This window comes from Fusarium mangiferae, assembly GCF_900044065.1.
Source record: "Fusarium mangiferae strain MRC7560 genome assembly, contig: FMAN_scaffold013, whole genome shotgun sequence".
Taxonomy (NCBI): Eukaryota; Fungi; Ascomycota; class Sordariomycetes; order Hypocreales; family Nectriaceae; genus Fusarium; species Fusarium mangiferae.
The window spans coordinates 922,354-949,762 of record NW_024573933.1 but is presented as its reverse complement, the minus strand read 5'-3'; the positions used below and the strand labels follow the sequence as shown (position 1 = coordinate 949,762).

The 27,409-nt window shown below is 48.6% G+C and overlaps 7 protein-coding genes and 1 non-coding gene across 8 annotated transcripts; 1 reads left to right on the top strand and 7 right to left on the bottom strand.

Annotated features, from left to right (window-relative positions):
- Nucleotides 1–219: 219 nt before the first annotated feature.
- tRNA lies at nucleotides 220–301 on the bottom strand. The gene has a single exon. It is a non-coding gene; the product is annotated as a tRNA-Ser (tRNA).
- Nucleotides 302–4,359: 4,058 nt separating this feature from the next.
- Nucleotides 4,360–4,758, bottom strand: FMAN_16204 (uncharacterized protein; the record flags this gene model as incomplete). Its single annotated transcript, XM_041822149.1, has 2 exons — nucleotides 4,360–4,576; nucleotides 4,640–4,758. The coding sequence occupies 2 exons, from the start codon at nucleotides 4,756–4,758 to the stop codon at nucleotides 4,360–4,362; spliced, it is 336 nt and encodes a 111-aa protein (XP_041687859.1).
- A 4,674-nt stretch (nucleotides 4,759–9,432) lies between these two features.
- FMAN_00314 (uncharacterized protein) lies at nucleotides 9,433–9,726 on the bottom strand (the record flags this gene model as incomplete). The annotated part of the gene is made up of 2 exons (XM_041822148.1): nucleotides 9,433–9,486; nucleotides 9,541–9,726. 2 exons carry the CDS (start codon nucleotides 9,724–9,726, stop codon nucleotides 9,433–9,435), a joined length of 240 nt encoding a protein of 79 aa, XP_041687858.1.
- A 7,383-nt stretch (nucleotides 9,727–17,109) lies between these two features.
- Nucleotides 17,110–17,776, bottom strand: FMAN_00313 (uncharacterized protein; the record flags this gene model as incomplete). The annotated part of the gene is made up of 2 exons (XM_041822147.1): nucleotides 17,110–17,691; nucleotides 17,744–17,776. The coding sequence occupies 2 exons, from the start codon at nucleotides 17,774–17,776 to the stop codon at nucleotides 17,110–17,112; spliced, it is 615 nt and encodes a 204-aa protein (XP_041687857.1).
- Nucleotides 17,777–19,114: 1,338 nt separating this feature from the next.
- Nucleotides 19,115–20,245, top strand: FMAN_00312 (uncharacterized protein; the record flags this gene model as incomplete). Its single annotated transcript, XM_041822146.1, has 1 exon — nucleotides 19,115–20,245. One exon carries the CDS (start codon nucleotides 19,115–19,117, stop codon nucleotides 20,243–20,245), a length of 1,131 nt encoding a protein of 376 aa, XP_041687856.1.
- Nucleotides 20,246–20,526: 281 nt separating this feature from the next.
- FMAN_00311 (uncharacterized protein) lies at nucleotides 20,527–21,922 on the bottom strand (the record flags this gene model as incomplete). Its single annotated transcript, XM_041822145.1, has 2 exons — nucleotides 20,527–20,966; nucleotides 21,016–21,922. 2 exons carry the CDS (start codon nucleotides 21,920–21,922, stop codon nucleotides 20,527–20,529), a joined length of 1,347 nt encoding a protein of 448 aa, XP_041687855.1.
- A 1,158-nt stretch (nucleotides 21,923–23,080) lies between these two features.
- On the bottom strand, nucleotides 23,081–24,211 carry FMAN_00310 (uncharacterized protein; the record flags this gene model as incomplete). Its single annotated transcript, XM_041822143.1, has 4 exons — nucleotides 23,081–23,223; nucleotides 23,273–23,386; nucleotides 23,434–23,629; nucleotides 23,675–24,211. The coding sequence occupies 4 exons, from the start codon at nucleotides 24,209–24,211 to the stop codon at nucleotides 23,081–23,083; spliced, it is 990 nt and encodes a 329-aa protein (XP_041687854.1).
- Nucleotides 24,212–25,067: 856 nt separating this feature from the next.
- Nucleotides 25,068–27,298, bottom strand: FMAN_00309 (uncharacterized protein; the record flags this gene model as incomplete). The annotated part of the gene is made up of 2 exons (XM_041822142.1): nucleotides 25,068–27,036; nucleotides 27,087–27,298. 2 exons carry the CDS (start codon nucleotides 27,296–27,298, stop codon nucleotides 25,068–25,070), a joined length of 2,181 nt encoding a protein of 726 aa, XP_041687853.1.
- Nucleotides 27,299–27,409: the final 111 nt, after the last annotated feature.

The window sequence follows — 27,409 nt, the reverse complement described above, 5'->3', positions numbered from 1 at the left end:
GGATGTTATGAATTTTAGCTATCCGGACAGAGAAACCTTTTACTGGATGTGCATTAGTTGGAATAATGAGTATGTCAACTGCAGAAGTAAAGCTCATATATATCAATATCATCCGAACCTTGATTTGCATCAAATCAATCCAAGCTGTTGTCAATCAATATGACCTAATAAAAAAAGAATGTTCGAGACAACAAGAGGCAAACGACAAAAAATACCAATCGACGCAGGCCTGATTCGAACAGACGCCTCCGAGGAGAATAGATTTCTAGTCTATCGCATTAGACCACTCTGCCACTGCGCCTTCTTATTGGATGAACTCTATGGGTGCAGGGTAGTACAAGTAGCCAGCACCCGCTGGAATGAGACGAGCCCAGAGTAAGACTCTATTCACAACAGTCACCAAGGGAGACATGAGTATGAGATTTCTTTGCATTTTATGCTATGTCTCATTAACTAATTAGTACCCCATTAACTCTCCTCTATTTATTCCTGTTTCCAAGTATCTATTTATATGTAGATATCAGTTTTTAGTTGAGATGGCTCGTGTAATTAATGGTTGAAGGTTTGGTAAATCTTGACGAGGCTTTTCAATTCAAGCCTTGGTGAAGTTGAGGATGTAGCTCGAATTGCCTCATGCATGATGCAAACTGTGATGCTGGTCTTGAGGCTTGATTTCTTGACTGAGATCCAGGTACTCTGAAGCAGACGTGGTTCAGCACCTGACGAAAAGCGAGCCACAGTCACAGGATATGACAGTCTGTCTATCGATGTCTGTCGTAGCGCTCCGGTAGATTTAGACGCGTCATGATATCATCCAGCCGCGAGAATGAATCGCGAGCTCTCAGATCCCTCAATCGGCGTTATACCATCAGTTCTTTGCCAAGAGTCAAAAGATCAAGAGACTGGCCATTAGATCGGCCATGAGACTCCTGGATGATCCCCATAGTCCCGAAATCCAGTCCTACAATAGCGAGTTGCAAATTAATTGTACGCCTGTCCTCTGTACGTGGCGTCTTTCAGGTGACGAAGAGTGAAGTGCCGGAGGGGATATCGCGATTGAGAGAGGAAAATTGTTCGGAGAAAGGTCTTAGAGAAGGCTCTATTGCCTACAGGAGATCGTATGACTTGATCGAATCTGGATTCTAGTGTTGGGATTATGACTTCGGAGTCGGTAGTGTCTATCAGGAGGCAAAATATGATTGCCCCCTTTTTAATTGTCAAAGGGGCTTAATGGTCTACCCTTTTGGTTTGTCGAAGCATTTTCTGAGTATCTGTCTTTCTTGAAGGAGACGACATGTCAATCTTGTGCGATCCAAGAAAAAAGGATGTTTTAGTCGCTGCGAGTGTTGGCTTGGAGAATACTTTGGATGCATGCATCCCTCAGCACCATAGTCAACCGTACTCCAGGTCATGTTTGGAGTATGCCGTCCTTCCTCGTGCCTCAGAAATAGTATGCGCATGCTCTACGAGACATGATTCCTTTGCAGTTCCAATATGGTTAGAACAAAAGGCCGGTACAAGATAATCGGACGAGGTTAGTCCAATGGGGTCTCAAAGACCAGGCTCTTCTGGCGCGATATCTCTCACAGCCTGGATCATGACTCTCCAATTCTGCGACACCCTTATCAAGACGAACCTTGGTGTCTGTCTTGATGATTGAGCCAGCATCTTTGATCTCGACATCTGTGAGACTCCTTTTGTCGTGCAAGCCACGCTTCAGCCTCAACGATGCCATCAGTCTGGAAGTCAGTCGTAACGTCCCATGATGGGGGTTCGTTATGTCCGTCGATTCCATCAAACCCAGCTCCGTGGCGGCCGTCTTTCGTCACTGGCATGCTGGGTAGTTATGTATATGTCGCGGAATATATCATTCGACATGGGGGTTTGATGTTGATCGTGTGATCGAGTCCGAGGGTATCAATCCAGCTGATTTTGATCAATAATCACACGGGGTTTTCCCGTACTTTCTTCAGTCAAACTGCCCTTTCCTTTTGGTGTCTTTGGAAGGCAGGGCAATCGGAGCACGGCCTTCTTCGGATGGGCGGCTGAAGTCATGGACGTGTAATGGATCTCGGCATGTCAACCAGGCCAAAAAGGTGTCAATTCCCTTGGTTGAGTCGTTTGTGTTTCTTCCTGCCACATGGATCATCTGTCCGGGTCTGTTAAGCATCAACACCAACACCAAAATCAACCGCGGACGTAAAGCGAGATGAAGGATCCCGCTCATTCACGCAATGGACCAGTAAGTTCTTTCTCTAGTCTGCTGATCTTGTACTTGTAGTCAGACCGCATGATCCCATTCAGTCCTCGATAGAATTTCTGCTGCGCCTTCTCCTGAAGCACAACAATCTCCCGCTCGATCTCACTGCATCTTCTCGCCTTTATCAGCTCTTCCAAGTGGATCAGATGAACCTGTAAGACCATGAGAATATACGGATATTCTCAAAGTGTTGATTAAGAGCGGCAGGGCCACTGAGCTCTGAAACATCGAAACCCGCAGTAACATGCCCGGTGGCATCCATCGTAAGGATGGGTTCAGAATATGAGTCAAAGAGAACTTCAGATTCAGCGGTTTTCTTGAACCGCTTCTCAATAGAATTGTGAGGATTCCATGGTGCGACGTTGGTTGGCTTCCTCGGTGATGTATTCATCAAAAAGATTTCCGTAAACTTTTGATCTTTAAAAGGTTGTGTTTAGAAAGAGATAGATGTAAGACGGTATCTACTCATAGGAGGGTATACCACATCTAGGGGGTATGGAAAACCAGCAGGCAGATAAGGACGGGAGATGAGCGAGTTTTTGGTGCATGTGGAGTGGCAAGTTGTTCTTCCTTATACGACTGTCGCGCATCATTGGTCTTTTGGTCAGATACAAGCGGATGTAATGTGGAAAAACGTGTGAAACCAATTTCTTGGGTGGCATAATTTTTGTGCAGATCCAGGGAGCTGACAGTGGTGTCTGCTGACCCAGTCTCCGTCAACGTTCTGGAAGCGGTACCAGAAGTTTACGGGGAAGGGGTGAGAAGTTCGTTTCTATTGCGCTGGGAAGCAGTTAGTAAGGGGAGAAAGGCTCTGGTAGCTGTGCGTGGCGTAACTTACTGTTGGAAACGAAGTTGATGGAAATGCTCAGTACACTGGGTTCGTCACCAATGGCGAGGGAGAAGGTTTCGCCTTGTTATGGCATTTCTGCCTTCGGCACAGTCGCCGAGGACAACATCAACTGGGGAACAGGATCGAATTACGATGTTGCGTGGCTTAATGTCTGTGTGAAAGAGTCGTTTCTCATGCAGATACTCCACGGCCTGCCCAACCTGGAGCACGACTCCTCTTTGAGCCTTGGATTTCCATCTCGAGCTTGCTGTTTTCAATATGCAGCTGCTGACAGGCGAAGAGCCATTAGATTGTCTGCGTGGCTGCAGATTTGTTAGCTCTATTCCCCGAGGTGATGAACCTCCCTGTTTTGCACCTTGACTTGGTGCCGGAGAGTAGTGATGGGCTTATACACCTGGGGGACTGGTGAATAGCTGATTAAGCACATCGCCCATGCTGGCTCATTCATATGGTCGTAACCTCAGATTGAGGGGGCGTCCTCGGCGTGGGCGCCAAAGGGGAGTCTGTCGTAGGGACAGGTGGTGTTTTTGCAAGGAGGGACAACTTCATTGGGGATAGAGAGTGCTGCCTGCTTCCCCTCATGTACGTGACTCCGTAGTATTGCTGTTATCAGGTCGTCATCTACAGCAAGACTTGTGATGGTAGACTTGTTGCTCATTTATGAAAAGACCCGAATCTGGTGGACTATATTCGGAGTATCCTCAGAAACAAGCCCGAGCCTCTCTTGATAACTACTAGCAACAGAAAGATCAAGCTCTTTGCTGGTTGCTTCCAGATAGTCGACTGGGGCGTATTCATTGTCGGGTTCGATGTAATCTGGAACGTACGTCTTGAGCTGGTTCTGTATCCGCAACTCCTCTCGGCTGGTCTGGTGGCGGAGCTCTTTCAAGGACCAGTTCCGAAATGTTGAATTCGAGTGCCTGTGGCCGATCGTAGCCCATGGGTTTGGGAATTATGTCTCAAACTGACTCCTGAGGGTCATGTGTCCCAGAATCGCATACACGTAGTATTTATCCAGTTTTGTGTGCGAAGACACTGTTTTGAGATAAATGAACGTGAACGGAAGGGCCGTAGTTAATTTTGTTTTCTACTTTCGCGGATCTTATCATTTTGTTCTTTCTTTTGCTGTTCCGAAGCATAGCCTTGATCGCTGCAAAAGGCTTTTGTGGAAGGCAAATTAGGTTGTGCGAGTTGTACGTATGCTGAAGGTTGCATAGTTGTTTTCGAACTTCGGTAGATCTAGATTCATCTATCCTTGGTTGTAGCGCCGGGAGTTCTGGTCTTGATGGTCTCTAACCATCGAGACCGAGGGTTCCGCTGGGCTTTGTTCACCATGGTCTTCCGCCAGCGTTACGTTCAGTACATTTGGCGGAGGGTTGATAATATCTTGGAACTTGTTGGTCGTGGGTGCATTTCCGTCAGATTCTGCAAACTCATCCAAGCCCGCGATCTCGGACTTGATGATACTGTAGATGATAACCCACTTGGTCGTCTAATCCCTGCAAGGATTGCAGTCGTTTGATATTGACGCGGCAGTGCTTGAAGGTTTAGTCTTTCGATCCCATTCGACGGGGGTTGTGACAGCCCGGGTCGTGGGAGATCCAGGGGTAGCTTTGGGAAGGGAGACTGTGATAGTAGGCACAGCCATCTTGAAGAGAGTATTTGAAGATTAGAAAGGGTTAGAAGTTGGAAATGATTTTGTAGTGATGTTGATCACTTATGCCGAAAGACCTCCTCTGCTGGAAGTCCCTGGTGAAGGCTCCCACGCAGACAGCCGTGTTAGAGCCAACCATATGTCAACGCCAGGTCCGCCGATTCCAAACATTCGTAAGAGACTTTGCACGTCCTTAGTTTTCGATGCCTTGTTGTCGAGTTTCAGATAGTATAAACCTTCGCGAATACCATATCTTGACGGGTAAACTGTGTACTTGTAGAGTGAGGGCGGGCTTGTGCAGCCTGGTGTTTCTTCCCTGATCAGGCTGTATACATCGCAAGTCTCCAGAGGTCCTTGTGATAAACAGAATAAGAGTAAAAGGCTTGAGGAATCTGCTAAGGCATGAGTTCATACATTGGTGACCCGCTGATCAGGGAAGACCCGTGACGTTTCATGTAGGCAGGCATGAATATCTTGTCGAATTTAAGAGATAACAACCGACGCTTGGAGGAGCCATCGTGTCCGTCATGGCTTAGAAGGTCTTGCTTGCAGTAGGCTTCTGACCATGTGTCCCTGGGGGGATTACAATCACCTACCCCCGGGTGAGTCTGGCCCCGAGGTTGAAGGTTACCAACATGCTGAGTGTGGAGAGAATCATGAGGTGTTGCATGACGTTGACTGCGCCATGCAGGGGCACTTTCAGATCAGCAACTTTGCTTCTCTCCATTCACCCGAAGTCCAACTGGCTCCTTTCGCCTGTTGGTAACCCTGCCTATACAGATCGCTTGTATGATACTGCCGAAACTATAGTAAGTCTCCAGCGTCTCTTCAATTCCTGATCTCAGGACAAGATGTATTGCTCGTGGGCTGATCCTGTGATGAGCACTGTACTTGTAGACGAAGTTGCCCAGTTTGCCGAGGCTGTCAGAAAAATATCCAATTTCGAACCTCTGACGGTCAAGTTCGTCAGTAGGCGCGTCTTCGAACTTGCTCCCGTTAGTCTTTGCATATCATAAAACATGTCAAACTGCAGTAGACAAGCGAAGAAAGAAACTAAGACATAGCCTTCGAGGGGATGGTACAATCCCAGGTGTGTAGCTTGACATAAATCGAGAAGGTGAACTCATAAAGCTCAAAAGCACTCTCTCGATGCATCCTGTCGATCTCTATCTTCATCGACGTCACCGCTTCTTCCATAAGAAGCAGTTGACAGAATCTTTGATCCTGTCCTTGTCCTGCATCCCGCGCGGCCTGGCCCCATAGGATGCCTCGACTCCGTTCCAGCGCCTCCCTCTAGCCGTCAAATTGACCTGGGGACTGTTTTTCAGGGATAGAGGATGTAACTGTAGAGGAAGCTCGTAGCCCGAGCCATCTTCCAAGTTGCCGCTAGTTGTCTGACACTGGCGCTCCTTGAGGCTCTCTTTGAGCTGGCTTGCTGCTAAACACCCCGAGTTACAAACATTCGAAGTTGAAGTCAAATCAGTAGCCCAAATGATGGTAGCTAGATATGAACTCTCCAATGGAGTGGAATGTGGCAAGTCTGTAATGCGCTAAACAAGGGACAGCTTGTGTGGGCAGCCCCCAGCAAGGACAACTTTGCCCTTGGCCTAGCATCCCCCCCATTCTTTTCCTTTTCCTTTTCCTCCCCCATTTTCTCCCCTTTTTTCCTTTTTTCCTTTTTTCCTTTGTTTTTTCTCAGCAAGAGTTTGCCGATCTGCTCAAACAGTAGTCAGGCCAGATCGACAAGACTTGCTGCGTTCCACATGCTATGCCCGTTACACGTCGCAGATCTCGTTGATTATACTCGTCATGGGACGGGATCTCCACATAAGGAGCGTTCCTTTCATCCTCTTATAGAAGGGGAACAGTATAAGACCGATCAGTACAATTCCGCTCACTGCCAACTCTTCTCTAAATATTTTGTGTAATCCTAGATCTGCTGGATTCTGCCATCTTATACTGTCCCTGGGGCTGGAGAGGGTTCAGCATGTGTGGAACTCCTGAGACACGAGTTTCTTCAATGTTATTCTCTGGCTGGGATGACTGATTGTAATCCAGCCAGTACGGAGATTACCCTGATGAAATGTTAAATATATCGCGGTTGCAAAGTCGTCGTTGACATGCGACGCGGTATTGTTTTCATGTTCCCTAAGAAGCATGGTCCTTGTCTCTATTGCTGAAGAACTCAGATGGACTCATCTTCAGTGTGAATTATGGCGCACGAGATATTGTCACCGAAAAGATATCATCACCACAAAGACGAATTCCCGTGGTGGTAGGCGTCGCATTGTTCGACTATTTATCAGAGTCGGATGGAGGATCAGGTTCGGGTATTGGCTGCACGCCCCATAAACCAAGCCGAGATAGTTGTATAGCATTATTTTGCTCAGATTAAGTTCTGCTATAGCGGGGATGGCAGGAATAGAAACCCCGAGCTGTAGCAGGGGCTTGCGCTGAGGTGACGGATGTGACCAGAGGGGCCAGCTGCAGATGATGAAGATGTTCGTTCCGAGCTCGAACTTGCAGGCCAATTGTGATCTAAAACATTAGCTTAGCTTGTAAGTAAGCTGCGCCCTGACTGACGTTGGGCTACTGAGCAGAGGCTGTAGTCATGATGAGATTTAGGTGAATCTCGGATGTCTTCAGCTTTTGGGGAAGGAAACCGGTCGTTGATAACCAGATGTCATGTAGTTCGGCATGCAGCTTGGTTCAGTTGTTGTTAGGGTCAATTGGCTTGGTCAAGACATATAAAGCCCCTACGCGGCCATCCAGCACAGGAGCATAATATTGTCAAAGCAGCAACGGAGGTTCTCTAACTCATCGTATGCCGGAGGGTTTGCTTTAGGCGCTCGAGAAAAAGCTTGAAACAAGAGTCAATGCTCAATGGTATCCCGTGTTTGAGACATCAGACATTTTCACCGTTCTGATGTGGGTTTTGTCGTTTTGTCGTTTTGTCGTTTTGTCGTTTTGTCGTTTTGTCGTTTTGTCGTTTTGTCGTTTTGTCGTTTTGTCGTTTTGTCGTTTTGTTGTTTTGTTCGCCCTTCGCCAGGGGAGTAGATAGTTGTTATAATGGCATGATGGTTGCCAGGTTTTCTTGGTCAATAAAGAAAGACAGATCCAATAAGGCGCAACTAATCACCCCCTCAAACAGACTCTGCCCGAACTCGGATACCGTTCAGTCCGAACCACCAGTTGAATGTCTTAGGACTCCGGGTACTCGTAGCTGTCTTTAGGGATCTGGCAAGGGATTTGGTCGTCGTTGTTGAGGCGTGCTGCCCGCGTTGTTCGCGGGACATGACTGACATTCGGCGATCGCCATCGTTTTCTGCTTGGGCCTCGTCTCTTAGGAGGCATTTTGGAATGATGTGTTTGGAGGTTGAATTGTTGACTGCATGTAAATTTCAACCAGGCAAAACATTGTCCATGGTTTCCATGTTGAAGACCACTTGGAAACTGCGTTGTCAGAGTTCATTGTTTTCTTCCTTTTCGGGCCAACTGAGGTATCATTACCATCTTCTTGGCAAGGCATATACAGTCATACATCGCTTACGGACAAGTCCATGAATGAATTTGTTGATGTGCCTCTAAGACATGCTTGCCATTGCCTACCATGACTAGTTAGCTTGTCTTGACTTCTGAATCGTTACCTGCCGTGCCATTTCCAGTAGACTGTCGCTTCGGGGCGATTTCTCACCATCCTCACGCTCTGCACAATTAGAACTTTGATCTCTATGTCTCTCATCATGTCGCTTATTCTTGAAAATTCAGGATTCAAGGCAGAGAGATCTATGAGTGGAGAGGGCAAAGACTTCAGCCCAGCCGCACCTGCAAGTGAAATATTAGTGATGAATCGAAGCGATACGTATGGGCTTACTTACCAGAGGCACGAGCGGTGTAAGAGTTGGTTGAAAAGCGCCTTGGGAGTGTTCTCATGTAGTTTCGAGTGAGATTCGTTATGCTGTAGAGAGGAAGCGGGCTGTGTAATCTTCTCGATGTGGCGTCTCTCCCATAAAGAAAGCCATGCTCTCTTTTTCTCTGGTCATAGAGACAAATCTCATGTTTGAATACTGTAGAGTCTTTATTAAGCACCGAAATACCTTGCGCCTTCAGCAAACCTCTCTTCGATCATCTTGATGGGTACCTCAAGAACCATAGGTAATGGCTTCTGGTTGACGCTATATTCATACGAGGCTCCTGTCGGAAGATGGTTGGGTTCTCCTTCAGTTTCCGGATCCTCTTGGTGGTACGAGATTGTCCATCATGAACGTGGACGAGACTCCTTGAACGCCTGACCAGAGAAGTTTGAGCGCGACAAAGATGGCTTGAAGGAAGTGAGACCAGGCATCTTCAGTAAAGCCAGCCCAAGCTTCGATGTCAGGATCCCTTTCTACCGGCGACTCGATAGAAATGGTCGTAGCCATGATGAGTAGATGATTATGTTTGATGCTTGATGTAAAAGATGAAGTTTGAACCGTCGCTTTGAGGAACAGATAGTGTCGAGATGCTAGTGAACTCAATTAAGAAATCTTTCGCATTGTATTAAACCATCGACTGGCGCGTTTGCTGGCTGCTGAGTGTCTGGGACTGGCAGGTTATTTGTAGGCTCTGGGGGCGGTGTTGAGTGGTTTGATTTCGCAGTATCCATCTGGCCCCCTCTTGGGCCTGTTGTCAAAGTTCTCTCTGCATGAGTCGCTGTATACTTTCATCCTGGATATTTAGGAACTATTATAATCAATAATTAGTATCACAGACTGGTCAAAAAGAGCATTTACTTACCTCCCTATATAGGAGTCCCTCTTCAAGGCACGGAACACATTTGTCAGGACCATCCCAACATTTCGCCTTGGGGTACAAGGCCTCTCGCTCTTCGCATTTAATTGCGATTTGGCGTTCACGTTTGTTCTTCGCAATGCCCTTGAGCTTTTCCTCGGCATCGTCGCGCTCCGAGGTTGCATTTCTCATCGCGGTCCAGGCTGAATTGAGCTCTCAGCCACGAGTCTCAACTGCAAATAACACATCTAGCTCACAACTTAGGTATAATGATTCGTTGGCCTCTTTGTTTCCGGTTTATTGTTTATTTGAGATTGAAACATGGCCTCTTGATCTGGAAGTTGGTGGCGTTAGACATCCACTTAAGCCATTGTCATCACACGACTGAGACGACAAAGATTGCGAGTCATCCGAAGATACTCACTGATGAACTCGGCGACGGATGGTCGGTCCACAAGAACTGTGGCTTCCGGCGTGTTTTGGAACACAACAAGGCAAGGTTCTTCCCGCGAAGCCTCTTCTTGAAGCAAGTATCGGTTGAAGAGCAGTGGAGCTAGAACTTGGTATCTGACACATCAGAACTTCCAATTTCATCACGTCGAAGAATCTGAGCGGCACAAGTTTGTGGCTCTACAGAAAGCTAAGACTTGAGCATTGTAGGTGTGGGCCGCTTTTCGAGACATGTATCAAGTATGCGCGAGAAGGCACAGATGAAGAGTTGAAGCCAGGCCAGTTCACGTTGGCACGCGTATGGCCTGGGAAACCAAACACTGAGAAAATCACAGAGTCGAGTGAGTTGAGGGCTCTATCCTTCTCAGTCATGAGACAGTAGTAACATGAGGAGAGCCATGTGAGCATCTCCTCCGCCCTAATCACCGCCATGCGAGGCGATGTTCGGAGACACTCGTGACATGTTCAAGTACATGTTGAGAGGAATAGCATGGGTACATATTCCTCACAAAACCCGCACTTGTGAGAGGTCAGAGGCGTCGTATATATCATCAGTCCGCTGCTGACTGTTGCGGTTTGGTGCAAGTGAAAGAGACAGTTTGGTTCTACTGGTGTTGTCGCTCTTTTCGACAGTCGCGCAATGACCAGCAGCCATAGCTTCCGGTGTCTCCAGTCTTTGTATAAAGGAGACACTGCGGATCATTCGTAGTGCTGTAGTTGGGACAGGCCTCTGGTACCGAGCAACAGCGCACAGAAACAGCAGGTTTTCCCGCTTCTCAACCACATTCTCTCGTGCAACGCCGATGAAGTGACCCCAGTCTTGCTGTTGACTCTCATCTGTCATGCCTCAGTAACTTTGGAGGAAAAACAAAGCTCCATGACGACAGCAACAAAACAAGATGAAATAATATGAGAGTCAAAGTAAAGACTCACGACAAGCAACTTCATGGAGCTTGATAGGCGTAAGTAGACGAGGGATGAGTTCAGGAGTGGCATCGCCAGTCGGTGCATCGACGAGGTAAGAAGCCACTACGACATCATCTCATAGTTCGTCAGTTTCTCATGTTCGTCATGTTTGCATTTCAAAGTACTGTATTCGTTCTGTTTGTGCATGACCTCTTCGATGATGAGCTTTCTTTTCGAGACGAGTTGTTTTTCTCTAGCTCCATCGCTCTTAAGCCTTTTGGAGGCGGAAGATATGTTTATCTGAGATCTTATCATTATCTTGAGCTGCCGCACAGAAGGCCAAGGTGATATCCCGCAGATGCACCGAGTACCAATATATGATGCCTATCATCAGACAGGTCTTAATAGTAACTGGTAAAGCGTATTCGGAGGCTAACTACCGATTTGGGCGCCACTACGTCGGCTGCGCAGGCAATTCGTTGCACCGCTGCGTTGTAGGCTCGGTTGACCGTGAGCTTCACGGTGTTTTGGTGGACACATACGTCGTTGGTTTGGGCGTGTTCGGTCGGTCTCCAACCCTGAGTTGCCCGAGTTAGTCATCTTAAATGTTCGTGCTGGCCAAGCAAGTATCGCAGGGCTGATCCGGGCGTTGACTTTGGTGGGCCACAAAGGATTTGACGAGGGATCCGAGGAGACGCGGATGATTATCTTGCGTTCCGTGCATGGTGTATCCTGGATAGATCGGGCCGCCCCAATAACCGCCATGCGAGGCGATGTCAGCGTCGATGATAGTGTAGGCAACGCGCTGCTCTTCCAGACTCACTGTGCACGCTCGCAAGTCTCGAAGTGCTTCTGAAACCCTTCATATGAGTAGCAAGTATCACGGCTGTGACACTACTATAGACAGTCCCGTTGCAAATTGCCTGCATGCTTCGTTCTTGAAATGCTTCCTGGCAGCCTCTGCATTTTTCAGCGTTCGGGGTCGATTCCGGGTCTCTACCAAGCATCTTGATTCTCTCTTCTACCGTCACCCTGTCTCCCCCGGGTTCGCTGGAATCAGTGATTCCGCGAAGTTTTGATTCTTGCTTCTACAGAAGAGCTCACGATAGATATGTGTCTGTCAGTTTTCGAAAGTCTGCTTTGTATGGCAGCTTCGGCGAGGAGGGAGGGCAGAGAGGACCCTCTTCCCCCTCCTTGTCCTTGTCTTTGTCTGTGGTTCGCTCACGCCAATTCTTTCAGCAACTTCTGCTTCAGTGAGCTTGAACAAAGAGGCCATATCAAGAGACCTTGCTTGAGCTCATAAAGAAGTATCATTTGAATCCTGATTCAATTGGTTCTTGTCAGCCATCTTCGCAAAAAGCACGACAGCTTTCTTCAGGCGCTTTCCGACAATGCGAAGAAACTCCTCCCCTTGATCGCCTTGACCAGCGTTGCCTCGTTTATGACAATAGCGGCGAACTCACTCCTGTCCCACTCATCTCGGGTTTGGTGCATTCTTGCCGCTATTGTCTGCCTTCCGTTCTCGGTGAAGCTCAACTCAGGCTTTGTGGACTTCGAGTGCTGCAAATCTCTCGTCTTTTGAGGTTGAAGGGAATGAGGCGGACTGGGGCTGGCGATAGTTTCAGGGCCAGCCGGAGCCGGCGCTCATTTGTTCCTGGTGATAGGTCTGGGTCTGTTCCTCAATTTGAGGGAGAAGCCTCAGCGAAGGGTCATAATGCTCAAGGGTGAAGGAACTTTGAAATATCTGAACACCCGCTGGGGGCCAACTCCTCGCATATACGTAGTGAGATTGGGGTTTGGGGGGCTCATGAGGTAAGGGTTCGCTTGATTGCGCCACATGGGTTCGTGTATACTGCCATGGGTTGGCTTCCTGCGATATGTTCACTATAGGTGCAGATCTTGGCGACGACTAAGTTGGAGGATGGACACTAGTAGCAACTAATATCCTTTGAGGAAATATCACTGGCCCGCCTGATCTGATCATTGAGATTTGCAAAGTCAAGTCTATGCTCGACGCTCTCTTCTTAACGGTGAGGGCGCCTCATATGTGTGAAGAGAATTGCATCTTCTTCCAAGTTGCTGAGACAAGCCCCAGCTGCGCTATCCTTGCTTGGCCAAGTGTCCCTCTATGCGAAGGCCATGATATCGTGATATGGAATCTCTGGTACCTCGATAGACAGATGGAAGTCTCTTCAGACTCTTCGATGATGCGAAAGCTGAGTTCGGGGGGAAGAAACGGGAGGCTTCGACGTGGAGTGCCACCCGTAGGCTGATAGGAGACAAATATTATCTTGATAATTCTCCTCCCCCATTGCATTATGCTGCTTCTGTTATTTGAAGAACATCCGCCGCTGTTTCTGCTCAATCAGATACATGCTTTGCTAGAGAGTGGCCGTCTCATCTATGAGCTCGTTGGACTCATATGTTCTTTTTGTAAGAGCTCTTGAATTGTGATGTTGAAGCCGATTCCACGTGGTTAACCCTAGCCTACGAAGCTGGGGTTTGCAAGACGAAGGCGAGGATCAGGACCTCCAAAGATGAATGGCTCAGCGAAACCATCACCACAGCGAGGATTTGATACCTGAGTCATGAGCTTACCTCAACTTCGAACAACCTATTCCTCAATGACGCACATTGGGAAATCGGGCAGTGGCCGAAGCACGTGCCGGGGTCTCTCCAACTTCATACATTCTGAAATCCACGGCGGTTCATCGAACTCCGCTTCAGCCTCCTCAGCGCCGTTAACAGATACCGCAGAGCAGTCTCTCTTTGACCTTGTCCTCAACTTCCTTCAACTCCGCATCACACGCGCGCTGCAAGCCCTTGCCTATCAGTCGGGTCGTATTGAGGTAGATTGACAAAGGAATAGCATTCAAGATGATCCTTTCGCAGGCTCACCTGGAGCCTGTCTCTCGTCTTGTTGATGGTGAAACTTTGCTGTATGTTGATGATTGACATGAATTGTTCATCTTTGGAGCCCTCAACATCATTCTCAACATCCGCGGCCACAGCCACATTGATGTATGTCAAGGCAGCTGGGTGAGAGACTGATAAAGAAGCGATTCTTCAAGCTTGCCATTATCAGTGCGCAAGAGGTCTATCAGCTTGTAATCCATCTGGTCTGCAAGACATGCAGGAAATGGGTTATCTTTATAAATGCCGATATTCAGTATATTGATGGGGTTGCTTTTGTTGGCTCTTTTGTAGCGAGCGATTGCCTCCTTGGATGCTTTTCTCTCTGGGGTGCCTGGTTTCTCAGTCTGGCGAATCTCTTGCCGTCATCTGACTGGTCACGAACGAAGCTATCGTAGAACAGGATGGCAGTTGAATCGCGGAGATGAGGTTTCTTTGCAGGTGGATTCATTGATGAACAAGCCAATTATATCGTGCCCAGGTCAAGACAAGCAAGCTCATTCCTGATGGAGCGAGGGTTTTGTCCATCCTGACATGGCGGGCGTACCAGCGTGGGCCACCGCAGCGTCCTCGTCCTGAGAACTCTCCGAGTCTGGACTAGACTAAACAATCCAATATAGATTTATTTGGGCGGGCGTATATCTTGGAGATCTCGACGAAAGCCGCCTGGAGGGCTTCAATCTCCTTTTCCATTGCCATTTGATTGTGATGATAGGTGAGCGCTCGCATCATCCCGAGAAGTGAAATCCCGAATGCCCAGATGTCGTCGCTCTTCCCGGGGATTCTGTACCTCTCTCTATATGGCAACCATTAGGATGGTTTTCCGTACGGTCGTTTCCGTGGGTCAATATACTCGACCTTCATGACTTCAGCGCAGTCGCCGAGAGGTGGGAGTGCTCATTGAGGGACATGCTCTACTGTAGAGCCATCATCTCGTCAATGAGCTCCTTGAATTGCTCCTTCGTTTGCTCCAAGGAACCAGTCCCAAGCTTCGATGCACCTTTGACACCTTTTGGGGAGAGGGCCCGCGAAAGGGGTGTGTAGAAATATGACTCTAACTACCTTTGACACTCAGCTGGTAACGACTGATTATTGAACGGATGATTTCTCATCGATCTCAACGTCGCTGAGATCGTGCGGTGACGACAGTTGAAGCGATGTGAGACTTGAAAAAGTCATCGATCGTCTCGAAAAGCCTCCATTCGCCCGTGCTGATACCATTTCCTCACAGTTAGGACACGAGCCTAATCGGACTCGCCGACTCTCAGTCTGTTGTGCAGGGTTTTGAAGGGGAATACCTCAGGGAAGGGCAAGCATGGGCAAAGAATCTCCCAACGATCTTGCCGGCAGGCTTGGGTTCGGGTACTTTGCAGGGCCTAGGTACGAGAGACAATACGTATGCCCGTCTGGAGAGTTGCAGCAATTCGTCTTTACCAGATTGGGATCCTTTGAGCCACGGATTGTCAAGATTACCGAAATCTTTTTTGTCCCATTTAGGCGTCCATCGAAGTGCTGGTACTTCCAGCGACCGTACTGTAGGATGGCGAACCTGGTGAGGCGGACAGCATTGTGAATAAATTTACACGGTGGCTGGGATCATGTCTTCTACACCAATGACAAGTCTTCCGAAACTGTTGAGAAGATGTTGTAGACTGTTGCTAAGACGGCAGAGAAACCCAGGCTCTTCAGCGTTTTGTTCGATGTCAGGCTGTGGACGAGCCTCGCCGCCTTGTTGTGTTTGAGGTTGTAGGAGCGGTAGATGGGCAGGCTCTACTCTAATCCGCACCCCGGCTCACGATTGGAGGCAATAAGCTCTAAAAGAAGAGAAATTCCTTTTCGGAGAGCCACTGGTCTGACCTGAACCTAGGTTGCTCGTGAGGGTCTCCCCAAAATGCAATTGATGGAGCGTCCCGAAGTGACAGCTTAGAGGACGTTTGCTGGGGAAGACTTGATAATCTCTACATCCTCGTCGTCAGAGGTAGTATCCAGATTCTCCCAGCCTTAATGTCATCGATGCGTTCCAGGACGTGTTCGTAATTCTTCTCGACGTTCCATTCAACCAAATTGTAGGGTCTCCTGTACGTCCATGTCTTTTGTGATGCCTTTCCGAATGCTGTTCTCAAGGTCTTGAGATTGAATTTGGGTAAACCATTGTCCCTTCTTCTGTGATAGCAATGCAGGGTGGGCTCATACAACATGTAAGCAGCATCTATTCGGTAACATTTGTGCTGCTGAGAAATGGCTGGAATGGGAGGAGTCTTCAAGGGCAGCCTTGCGACGCCATGCCGACCGAGAAGTGCCAGACTCCGATCTCGTACTCGTGCTAGTCGTTATCGCCATTGTATACTTGTCCTGATGTTATGTATTGCATAAAGTCGTTGTACTTGATACTCTCCTGTTGCATGAGCCTGTGGCGTACTTTGAAACTTTGTGCTTGCGTTTTCGTATCACGTAGGAGCAGCTCTCGTACTGCGAGGTACCGGGCACGAAGTGCCAACGTTGGTGTCGGTGTCTCCGTTGATCATGTCGACTATCAGAACTTCAAATTCCTCGATCTGTCTGATCATGTTCAAGAAGACTCTTTGACTGTAGCAGCCCAGGGTATGCCTTATACATCCGCTGAAATTCGGACTTTTTGAGTGCTCGAGCTTGCAGGCTCATTCTGGTCTGAAACAGGGGCTTCCCGGTAAGCTGCACCGTTATGGGTGTTGAGCTTGATTCTCCATCATGAAACTGCAGACTCATTCTGGTCAGAGGGGGATGAACGCCCTGAGCTTGACGAGAGGTTGTGCTCACCGAAGAGCTTCAAGGGGTCAGAACCGGCTGCTGTATATTTTTGCTACTTGGCCCGCTGGATTTCCGCTTTGTATCTCGACTTGATCAAGATGGATCGCTTTGGTTCCTCTTCTTCCAGCGGAGGGATCTTGTTTTGCCGACACTTAGTACACAAATCGATGCCTGCGAGGTACTTGGATCAGATACCGAGGGCAGTGGTGCTTCTCACAATCTCTCGTGTCTTGGTTGCCTTTTATCAAGGACTCACGGGCCGGAAACGGCTCTGGGATTCATATCCTTCGATGTAAAGCTTCATCAACGCCACACTGGTTAAAGCCATATTGTGGTTTCTCATATGATATGTAGACGAGACTTGGGACTGCGGCGGTCTTCTGTCCATGCAGTAGGTGGCATAGCCTTGAACGGACCAGTGTCCCTCACTTGAGAAGTAGGCATCCCTTCGGCAGCTGAGATCTAAGTAGTGAACTGTGAAGTGGCCGAGGCAGCAATGCAAGGACCGACAAAAGCAATTCAGCAAGGGAGAGACATGGTGGATGTGCTTGGTCGGTAGCGGTGCTCAGTACTGGGCTGGGTTGGTGAGACTGTTGACGAGACTTCGCCGACCCAAGCCAACAGTACTTCGTTGCTGTTGAGGTCTAAATAGGGCTTGGCGAGTCCCAGGGGCCATTTGGTCGTCTCCCCGTTGTGGCCACACAGTAGAAGGCTATGTTTGACTGGGTGCCAGAGGCCACTTGCTGCAATGATAAGCTGGGACAAAACAACTCCCAACGCCCATGCCAGAAAGTGTGTTGCTGGTAAACTTGTGGTGCCCGCACTCCCGGTGGTCCAGGTGCGGCATCGTGCTTCTTCTTGAGGTCCAACAACAAGAAGACTCATCAGATGCTTACAAGTACTGGACACTGTGATCCATGTGCCCATGCCGTGGCTGTCTGTATGGGGGCCGGTGTTGTGACCACCTTGGGACATGAGCGCCCAATCAGTAACAGTTTGCCACTTTCCAACGTCCTCGGCCGATCTTGCTTGTCGGTAAGCATCAAAGGTCTCGATACTTGTCAACAGGTAGTTGAGCCTAGTCCGCCAGGATTCTGGGTCCTGTGTTGAATTAGATATTGTGAATGCAAAGAGAGTAAAAGTTTTAACATACCATGATTTGTCCCTGTCGATGGCAGTCTGTCATCTTGTAAAGTCTCTTAATCATCCGTCTCAGGCATGGAACGCATGGAGTTCCTGACTTGAAGGACGATATAGACAAGTGACATTACCAGAGTGGGACTTGAAGAACCTCAGCCTTACCAGGGTGAGTGATGACAAGGAGTTGAAAGCTATGACAGAGCATAGTCCCCGTCATCAGTGTATCTTCGAGGGTGATGGGCGCGTGAAGTGTGTTCGGGGGCTGAATGAACAAGCCCCCTCACCCCATCCCTCAAGAAGAATGGTGACTCACCTTGGCGGAGCTAAACTTGTCAGGTCAAAAGATGGAAACTGGAAGAAACCATCAACGAACCTTCGGGTGGTCTCTGGAGAGACCAACAGCTTTCCGCAGCTGTCTTTCGTCAACCGTCCGTGTTAAACTTTAACTCCTCTTGGTAGAGAAAGTCGCAGTTGAAACATCTGGTAAAACAAAAGACTCAGCACCAAGGTCAGAGACCGAGAGCATCGTCACAAGGGGGTTACCCCAGCACAACCGCGAGGGAAGCCCGGGGCGAGATAATTGAAGAACAGAAATGAAATCGAGAAGAAGAAGAGGTTATATATCTGGGCAACAAGTCCGGGCTCTCTATTACATCATCAATTTTTGATGAGCCAAGAGAAAAGAGAAAACATCATGTGTCCTAAATGTTGAGTTATGTTTGATGAGGTGGCATACCTTGCCGTGGTGGCGGAGTGTTGTGTCGGCGGGAGTTGTGGTGTATTCAAGCACGCTCCCGTGAGGTATCAGATATGATATCGCATCTATCACATCACAGCCCGAAAACTTCAACTTTGGGCAATTCACACTCCAGTCTCTGTACACGTACTTGGAGCAGTGAGAGAAGAGAAGCAGCCAAACACACACAAGTTCTGTTTTCCAATTTTGAAACGACCGCAGATATCAGAGATCACAGTTCAGGTTGCCCATCCGCTTCCACTCATGCCCAGTCCTCCAAACATTCACACCGACGGGAAATGATGCACTCAAACGTTTGAACAACCGTCAGAACTCAATTCTACCAATAACTCACAGCTCAACAACTCTCAGCCGTCCTTGCCACGTCAACAACTTCCTCACGCAAAGACCCTTTAATGACGGATAATGTGATAAATCCAAACACTCACATCCAAAACCGCCATCTAATTATGAATCGAACAAATCACATCCCAAGCTTAAACACCCCGGCCCCGCCTCCCTCCCGTCCCTCCCGCATCTCCACTCCTCAAAAGCCTCCGGTCGCCCCACAAAAAGCCTCCGAGCCCGTTTCCTCCATCCGTCTCACTCATCAGCCCGTTTTCTCAAAACTCATCACCAAAACAAACAATGCACACGCACCCGAACCAAATTCGCTCAGCATGTGAGCGCTGTCGCCGGCAGAAGCTGCGCTGCTCACGGTCCCTCTCTTCGCCCTCATGCGCCCGCTGCACCCGTCTCGGCCTGACATGTCAGGCTGGCCTGCAACGACGCGTCGGCAGACCGCCAAAGAAGGACATGGTGCTTCACAGGCCTGCTGAGGATATGCAGTTTGTTCAAGCGCTACTGGACGACACAGCTTGGGATCTTGATCCGTTTTGCGGGTATACGCCTGAAAGTCTCCCGTTTCCCATGGATGCGTGGCCTTCTGTGTCGGAGCTTGATCCACCCGAGATCGAGCAAAAGATCATAGTCCCCAGTATGCAGGTTTTCGAGAAGTTGTCGAAACTTAATGTCGATATCCACCGGGGATGGGAATTCGTGTCGCAGCTTGAGAATGACTTTCGGTTGAGTGCGTTTGTGTGTGAAGATCGGGAGAGGCAGAATGGGTATCAGAATATCCAGGTGGTTTTGAAGGCGGCGCAAGAGTACCTTGTTGTCCTCAAGACACTGCATCGGCAGCTCGGTATACGGACTGTGTATTGCCAAGGTCGCAAGCCACATAAAAACAGGATGATGCTATCCCTGGAGGCAAACACGGAATCTCCTGAGCCGATAGCTTCTTCGTCGGGTGAAGCGACACCAACATCCGGAAGCACTACACCCGAGCTTCCCCCTGTATTCGACTCACCGACTATGTTTCTGATAATATCTTGCTACGTGCAGCTCATCAAACATCTTGAAGTTGTACTCAAGATCATATTCAACTCAATATCAGATCCACACCAGGATCTCATCGATGCGGCTCCCATGTCGTTTGCCGATGTACCTCTGATCGAGCCGTCAACCCAATTCGTCCTCTTTTCCGAGATGTTTCGCCACATAATGAGTCAGATGAATCTTCTCATGGGACTCCCTAGTGCATGGTCAAGTAAAAGCGCTTGGACAGGTCTGTTGACTAATCAGCGGTATCGGGATATGCTGAATACTGAGCTTGGAGAGGTGGAGGATGGGTGGACGACGCGGCCAGGCAAATTGATGGAGATTAATAGGATAACAAAGGATATGTTGGACGAGTTCACCATGATGGGGATTTACTGAACATTTTCGAGCGGGCTCTGCAATACAGGTAATGAGGAATTACAGAAGCAACTTCGTAGGGTAAGTCGTAGACGTAGAATTCGGATTCAAGGTGCCGGTTCATCGGGGAAATTTATACTCTAAGTTAATCTAATCTCTTTAACGATAATTCATGGCTGAGCACTCTGGTGTTGATGTGCTTCGTCGTCCTCCTGTAGCATCAAAGCGCTGGCTCTTGTAGCCCAAATCTCAGTGCTAGCCTCAACTCCTCGCAAAAGCCAAATAAAAACCATGCAAAGTCATTATAGGGACATAGAAAAGGTGAATTCAAAGTTGTTGCTGCCGGCTGCGTCAAAGACGAACGGGAAGTTGATAGCCACGTCGAGTGGGAGGCTATCGGCAACAGGACGCGATACCGTTGGCGTCGATCCTCGTCGGTTCGTCCTTGATAAAGTGTGCTCCTCGCTATTGGCTCTCTTATTTCTTCCTTTCTTAACCGGTGTCGCCAATGCCTTCTTTGGCTCTGACGGTGGTTCAACATTCCATTCGCAAGCAAGAACACTAAACTCGACCTGCTCTGGGTTCTTGTGAGCGCTCAGGTTGCTCGACTTGGCGTATTTGACAAAGTTCTCCTGTAGCCAGGATTTGACTTCAAGAACTCGAGAGCTGATAGTCCAATCTTGCGTATCCGCTTCGAAGTAGCTTCTGTTCCCGCCCTCGAACCTGCATGTGCCTGCTTTCGCTTGAATGAGGTCAGTCGTTGTCTCAAGCCCCTGACATTTATCGCTTACCTTTCAAGTCTCTTTGGAACCCGTAGCGATCTGTGGCAGCATTGAGGTCGGATTTGCGTAGGATGAGGTAATCGACAAAGAAGAACTGCTCCAGGTTGGGAAGATATTGAGCCAAGAACCTGTACAAGTGTTTCGGGTACCTGACTCTATCAGGAGTGCTGTGGATTAGGCCGCAATTTGGACATCGCCTGGGCGATTGTTTCTCATACCATTTGTGGCAATATCTGACCGCGACCTTTCGAATTTGATCAAGCCCTGAGCAGTTCAGAACCTTGTTGAAGCGTATGCTGTCTTCGTAGACTTCAGGTGGGACGTATTCAAGATAGATGACATCCGAGAGGGAGTTGAGGCTGACGATCCGGCCAGTGTTAAGGCGGAAAGTCGTAGACCTATTTGTAAGGGACTTGGCTACAGCGGCAGCTTCATTGCATGTGACGGAAAGTTTGGCGAGCTGTTGATGGAGATTCGTGTAATAAGAGATGTCGGCTTGGGGAGTGGGGTAGAGAGGCTTCAGTGTACCATACACCTTTGCAGTAGGGCGAGCTTCCTTTCTGACCTCAAGCGCCATAGAATCAGCCTCATCATCGTGATCTTCAGCACTTGCGTGGAGGAACATCGGCTCTTTGAGCCACCATTTCCCAAGCCCTGTTGCCGGGTGCCAGTCGGTGTCGATTTTGAGAAAGTGCATGCCGGGAGTCTCCAGGGTAGCTTGCCATATCTGGGCACGTATCTCTGGCGGCAAGCGAGGAAAAGGCGAGAAGGTGCGGCAATCTTCAGGTATTCGAAACTTGAGAGGAGTCTCTATTGATTGTATAGGAGCCTCTGTAGAAGGCTCTGTGTCCTTTGATGCCGGGGGATGTTGGATGGTGACGCCATCGTGGGTATTATCAACTTCGGGAGCACTCATGATAGCCGTGGGCCATGAGCTTATCGCTATCTCGCGATCATGAAGGAGGGGTGTAGATTAGAAAGACGGACGATCAAAAGAGCGAAGACGACGCAACAAAAGCGATCAGCGGAGCTGGATGAAGTGAAGAGAAAGTGAAGATACAGAGTATCGATGGTGTTGCAGAAACAAAAATGATGGAGTGAAGTTGGAGAAGTAGCGGAAGCCTCATATCAGTGGCCAGTGAGTAATCGGGACGGGATGGGCGGGGAAGCAGGCAGTCACAGCCAGTCTGCCACCTCCCGTCAGGTCAGGTTGGAGAAGGTGCTGGGTGCTGGGTGCTGCGGCACTGTAGTATCTTATGCAGAGCTCAGCCGCTAAACAGGCAGCTCAGCGCCACAACGCACCAGTATCAGCGCTGCCTGGGCTAGGTAGTTTCAGCGGACGAGGGACTGCAATTTGTGAAATATCATTAATGCATATTGCTTGAGTTGTCAAATTCATTTGCTATGCTCTAACATGGATGCCCTGCGATATCTCTTGCCTCGTGATTTGGCTTGTGTAAAGCGCTTCACCGCATTTACCCTGATGATTCAATGCTTCCGAAGATGCGCCAACCAACGCATGCCACCGCACCTTGACGGGTCATATCGAGCTGTCAGGTGAGAACCTAATTCGATTTTATTGCCTACAATTCGTTATTTCACTTGCTGAGACTTATAGCGTCATTTTTCACTGTTTGAATTGAATTATACAGCTTAGATTGGCGCAAGGTATTGTTACTGCATTTTGAAGCTATACGTCAGATCTCAATCTGCGTACGACATGAGATCCATGGGTGGCTTTTTGTGACACGCCATTATAACCGCTGAGAAGAAGACACTTTCCTCAACGTTATGGATGATGAAGTGAGCAAAATAATCAAAAAATCAAATTGCGCAATCTTATGCATTAAAGTAGTTTGTCTGCAGCCTTCCACTTTCAAGGCATCAGAAGGTAGAACAAACATACAGATCACAAGTAAAAAGTAGAGGATGAGGTAGTTGATAAGAAACGAACGATCATATTAAGCAGCAATTACGATCATCTAACACAATTGTACTCCGTCGTCTACCTATACCTAATTCTAAATCCGACCTCTGCCGTATTGTCTCCAAGCTAAAAAGCAATCTACAGCGATTAATATCCAAACTTCTGCCCAACAAGCTCCTCACTCAGCCTCCACAACTTCTCGGCCTCAACAACATCTCGCGCCCAAGCCTTGACAGTATCAACAAAAGGATCAGCAACCCTCGCCTCTAAGAGATAAGCGCCGTTACTTGCTATTTAATATTAGTATTTGTTCATACACATTTGGAACTGACATGTCACCTTTGATGTTGGGGTCGAAAGCAGCGAATGCATGGGTCGCAGCGCCGACTTCTGCGGGAACAGGGGGGATGGCTGTCCACCCTTCAGAGTTACCACGTGCGCGATGAGATTTTACTGGAGTCTGTTAGCTAGAGAATTAGTAGAGATAAGAGTCACCTTACTGAATGTGCCGAGATCAGCGTCCATGCTGGCAAAGTCCAGATGTGTGCCAAGACCAGTTGACAGGATGAGGCCGGGGTGAACACTGTAAGATTGAAGACCACGGCTTCCAAGTTTTTGGGCCAGAGATACAGAGAATAGCATGTTTGCAGTCTTGGATTGACCGTAAGCACTCCATTGGTCGTAAAGCTCGCCGTCCTGTTGAAGTCAGTATGGTAGAGTGTGCAAAGCTGGATGACTTACACTGAAGTGAGGATCAGCAAAGCGAATAGGACCAAGACTGTGACCATTGCTCGAGATGTTGACAACGCGAGGTGACTCCGAAGCAAGAATCTTATCCATGATCAAGTTCGTCAAAAGAAAATGTCCAAGGTGACAAATAGCAAACTGCATCTCATAGCCATCCACACTCTTGGTATACGGAATGGTCATGACTCCAGCATTGTTAACAACGACATCAATGCTAGGCACATCATTCCAGCTGTTGACCTCCTCAGCAGCCTTTCGCACCGACGCCAAAGAGCCAAGATCTACTACAAGAGAGCGAGTCTTGACGGAAGGGTTGGCTTTAGTGATGGCTTCAGACATTTCTTGGAGTTTGGAGGCGTTGCGGCCTGCGAGGATGAGAAGAGATGGGGATTTGGAGGCGGATTCTAGGATGAAGGTTGCGCCGAGACTATTGGGCGTGACACCGGTTGTGAGAATTGTTTTGCCCTTGATTACGTCGGCATATTCGTTGACGAGATCGTTGGTGGTGGTTGAAGCAGAGTGAGGAGACATGGTGATTGAATTAATAGCTGATGAATGCTCAAGTTGTGTTTTGTAGTGTATTGTCGAGTGTATGTTTTGAATTGTGAGTGTCGATGGTGATATGTCTGTTCAAGTGGGAATCTCCCATGATATTTATACTAAAACCCATTTCTAAAGTCCGAAATTGATGTTGTTGAGATTGTATGGTGCATACGAATAACATGAAGTGCGGTGTTGCAGTACATCGCGGCTGGCGTCAGCCATCGGCGTAGGAGGGGCCGATGCTGACGCTTTTTCGCCAACATGTCCGAAAGGCCAATCATATTGTGAGTTGATTGAGACAACCTTCGCTTTCGGACTTTAGAGCAAGGGTATTATCGTACTGCATGATGACGGCAAAGGTGCATCGATGCGTCTATAGATCCCTTTTTGGACTAGAAAGTGCATAGGATGAAAGGCCTGGAGGAACCATTGAAGCTGCCCGAAAGTCCGCCAATGAGGTTCACGAGCGGTTTCATCAATCGCATCGGAGACACTGAAAAGTACCAGATTTCTATTACAAACTCTCTCTCAATTTCAGAGTAATTCCTCCGGTTTCTCGGTCTATTGCTACTAAGTTTGCTGCACCGTCGTGGCGTATGCCCTCACCAGAGGATAGGCAGAGTAACTGCCCCAGAACACACTGCACCAACATCTTACATAGGATCCGGGGAAATATCGCTTTTACTTCTTTCTTGATTTCTGTGGAGGAGATCTAGAGTCCCTATATGTACAGTGAAAGCAAGTCTATACCTTCTTTTACCATATAACACCTAGGTATCCGCTTCTATCCCAACGCCATCCCATAAGTGCAAACCCCATATAGGCAGATATAACCATCAACTCTTCACATCTCATCGCCTAAGACAACCTCCCACTCCTGCAGTACAGTCGGTTCTTGCACCGCACCTCCCGAAATCCCACTCAGCCACGCCCTGCACGCTTCAAGGTGCGCATACTCTGCATCATCGTGACCTCTTAAACCCTTCATCTTGACATCCGCGACTTCCAACACGCTTCTGCCTGCTGCATCACGAACGTGAACACATGCGCCACTCTCAACGAGTTGTTTGACAGCGAGTTTGTGACCGCAGCGAACAGCTACGTGCAGTGCTGTTTCGCCCGATCGATTCCGAGCGTTGACTTGTGCGCCAGCATCAATAAGCTCTTGAATGATATCGGGACCGATTTTGTAGTCATCATCTTCGGGGAGTTGAGCGACGAAGGCCATTAGGGGTGTGTTGCCGTGGATGTCGTAGTGGTTTGGATCGACGCCTGCATCGAGAAGGTTCTGGAGGAGAACAAGACGGAATTGTAATCTATCGGTGCACGAGTCCGAGTTCTTAACAGTCTTGTCCCTTCTGCGTCTTCGGTCGATTGGCGCGCCGTTCTCATCGAGGTAGTACTTTTGCGTGATACTGGTTTCACTGAGTGTGGCGGCTGCGAGACAATGGAGTCCATTACGACCCTGATTGTCTTCAAGTCGGGGGTTGAGTTCTGCATCATTGATGTACTTGAGGAGTTGTGTCTCCTGGTGGATATCGTCAAAGTGCCAAGGATCAGCGATGCTAGCTTGTCGAGACATTGGTACTGGAGCGTCGACATCCATAGCCTGTGTGCTGGCTCTACTGATACCCAATCCAGGCTCGGGGATCGCTGCGTAGGTAGGTGTTACGTTGAAGGCGTCCCTCTTCTGATAGCTAGTCGCACTGCACAGTCCCAGTGCATAATTGCGTAGCTCAGGTGGTGTGTCCCGCAATAAGAGAATATGCGAGAATGAGCGTCCATAGCAGTCGCGCGAACTGAAGTCGAATCCTTTGTGGGCGAGTGCATCCAACAACTGCTTTAGCAACTCCTGGTTTTCAGGTTGAAACCAAGTAGTGTGCAATACGTGACAGAGTGTCTGGCCCGCTGTATTCTGCACATTCAGGACATCGTTGGCCTCAACCGAGATGATCGCTTGAAAAAGGTAATCCGACAAGAATCGTGCAGCCATGAGATGAAGTGCCGTATGTCCAAACTGATCGCGCTCTTCAAATAAACTACCATGGACAGCTGCTGATAATGCATTGGTGCCAGTTTGAGTAGGGCCATGTGCTGTGATCCAAGCCGGCTCTTCGATCTCGTGAATCGGGCGGCAGAAACAAGCCAATTTTTGATGGATCTCATCTTGCGGAAAACATGTATAGTGGGCAAATTCGTCGAGGCAGAGGAAGTTTCCGGGGAGGTAATAAGGTCCCATGGGCAAGTGAACTGGTGCGTCACGATCGTTGAGCCATGATGCTACACTTGGCTCCTCGTCTGAGATGGGAGATAGACTGGCTCCTCGACGGTTGAGGGGCGCTGTATATCGCTTTATGAGGCGCTTAACAGTCTTGACGTACGGATGTGAATAGTCATTGAGTATTTGCCGTAAACTCCCGGTAGTGCAGTCCGTCGACGTAGTCATGAATGTAGGTCGCTGTAAGAAGTTTCGAAAAGTGCTGTTGTCCTCCTGATTTTGTTGGATCTGTCTTTGAGCGGCCGTTCCATTATTTGGGACAAATTGCTGCGGATATTGGTTAAAGGGAGGAACCTCGAGCGAAACTCTGGTACCGGGATCTCGAACAAGATGCGGCGTTGGGATAGCGTTGAGAGCTGGAATAGGTCCAGAAGCTTGAGTTGGAGATGCGACAGAATTATGGGTTGAGCTGGTGCGTGTAGGAGAAAGAGCCAGCTCTTCTAATCGACGAACCATGTCATCTTCGGTCTTGGGGTGAAGCCATCGTGGCTGTTTGTTGAGCATCGCATTGAGTGTCTTGTGGGCGGAATCTTTACTATACAACTGTTAGTGTATATCCACAGCGCAACGTCAAGAAACACATACCCAGGCGCAGGCGTATCGGGAGATTTAGCATGAACGACCGCCATAATCTTCTCCAAAGGGAGCGTAGTATAAAGATAAAGCCGTGAGACTTTTCGTCGCGACGAAGGCGTCCATAGTGGCGGTCTTCCAGTTGTGGTATTGTTAGATCCGCTAGGCGAAGCAGATGATATCGGAACTTGGAGATTAAACGGCGAGGCAACGTTATTGTTCATTGCGCCGAGCTTTGATTCACAATCAACAACAAATGGAAAAAAGGCAATCAGAGGAATTCCGATGCTGCTTTTAGCTATAGTTCACGAGGCTGTCATGATGCTGATGGTTGA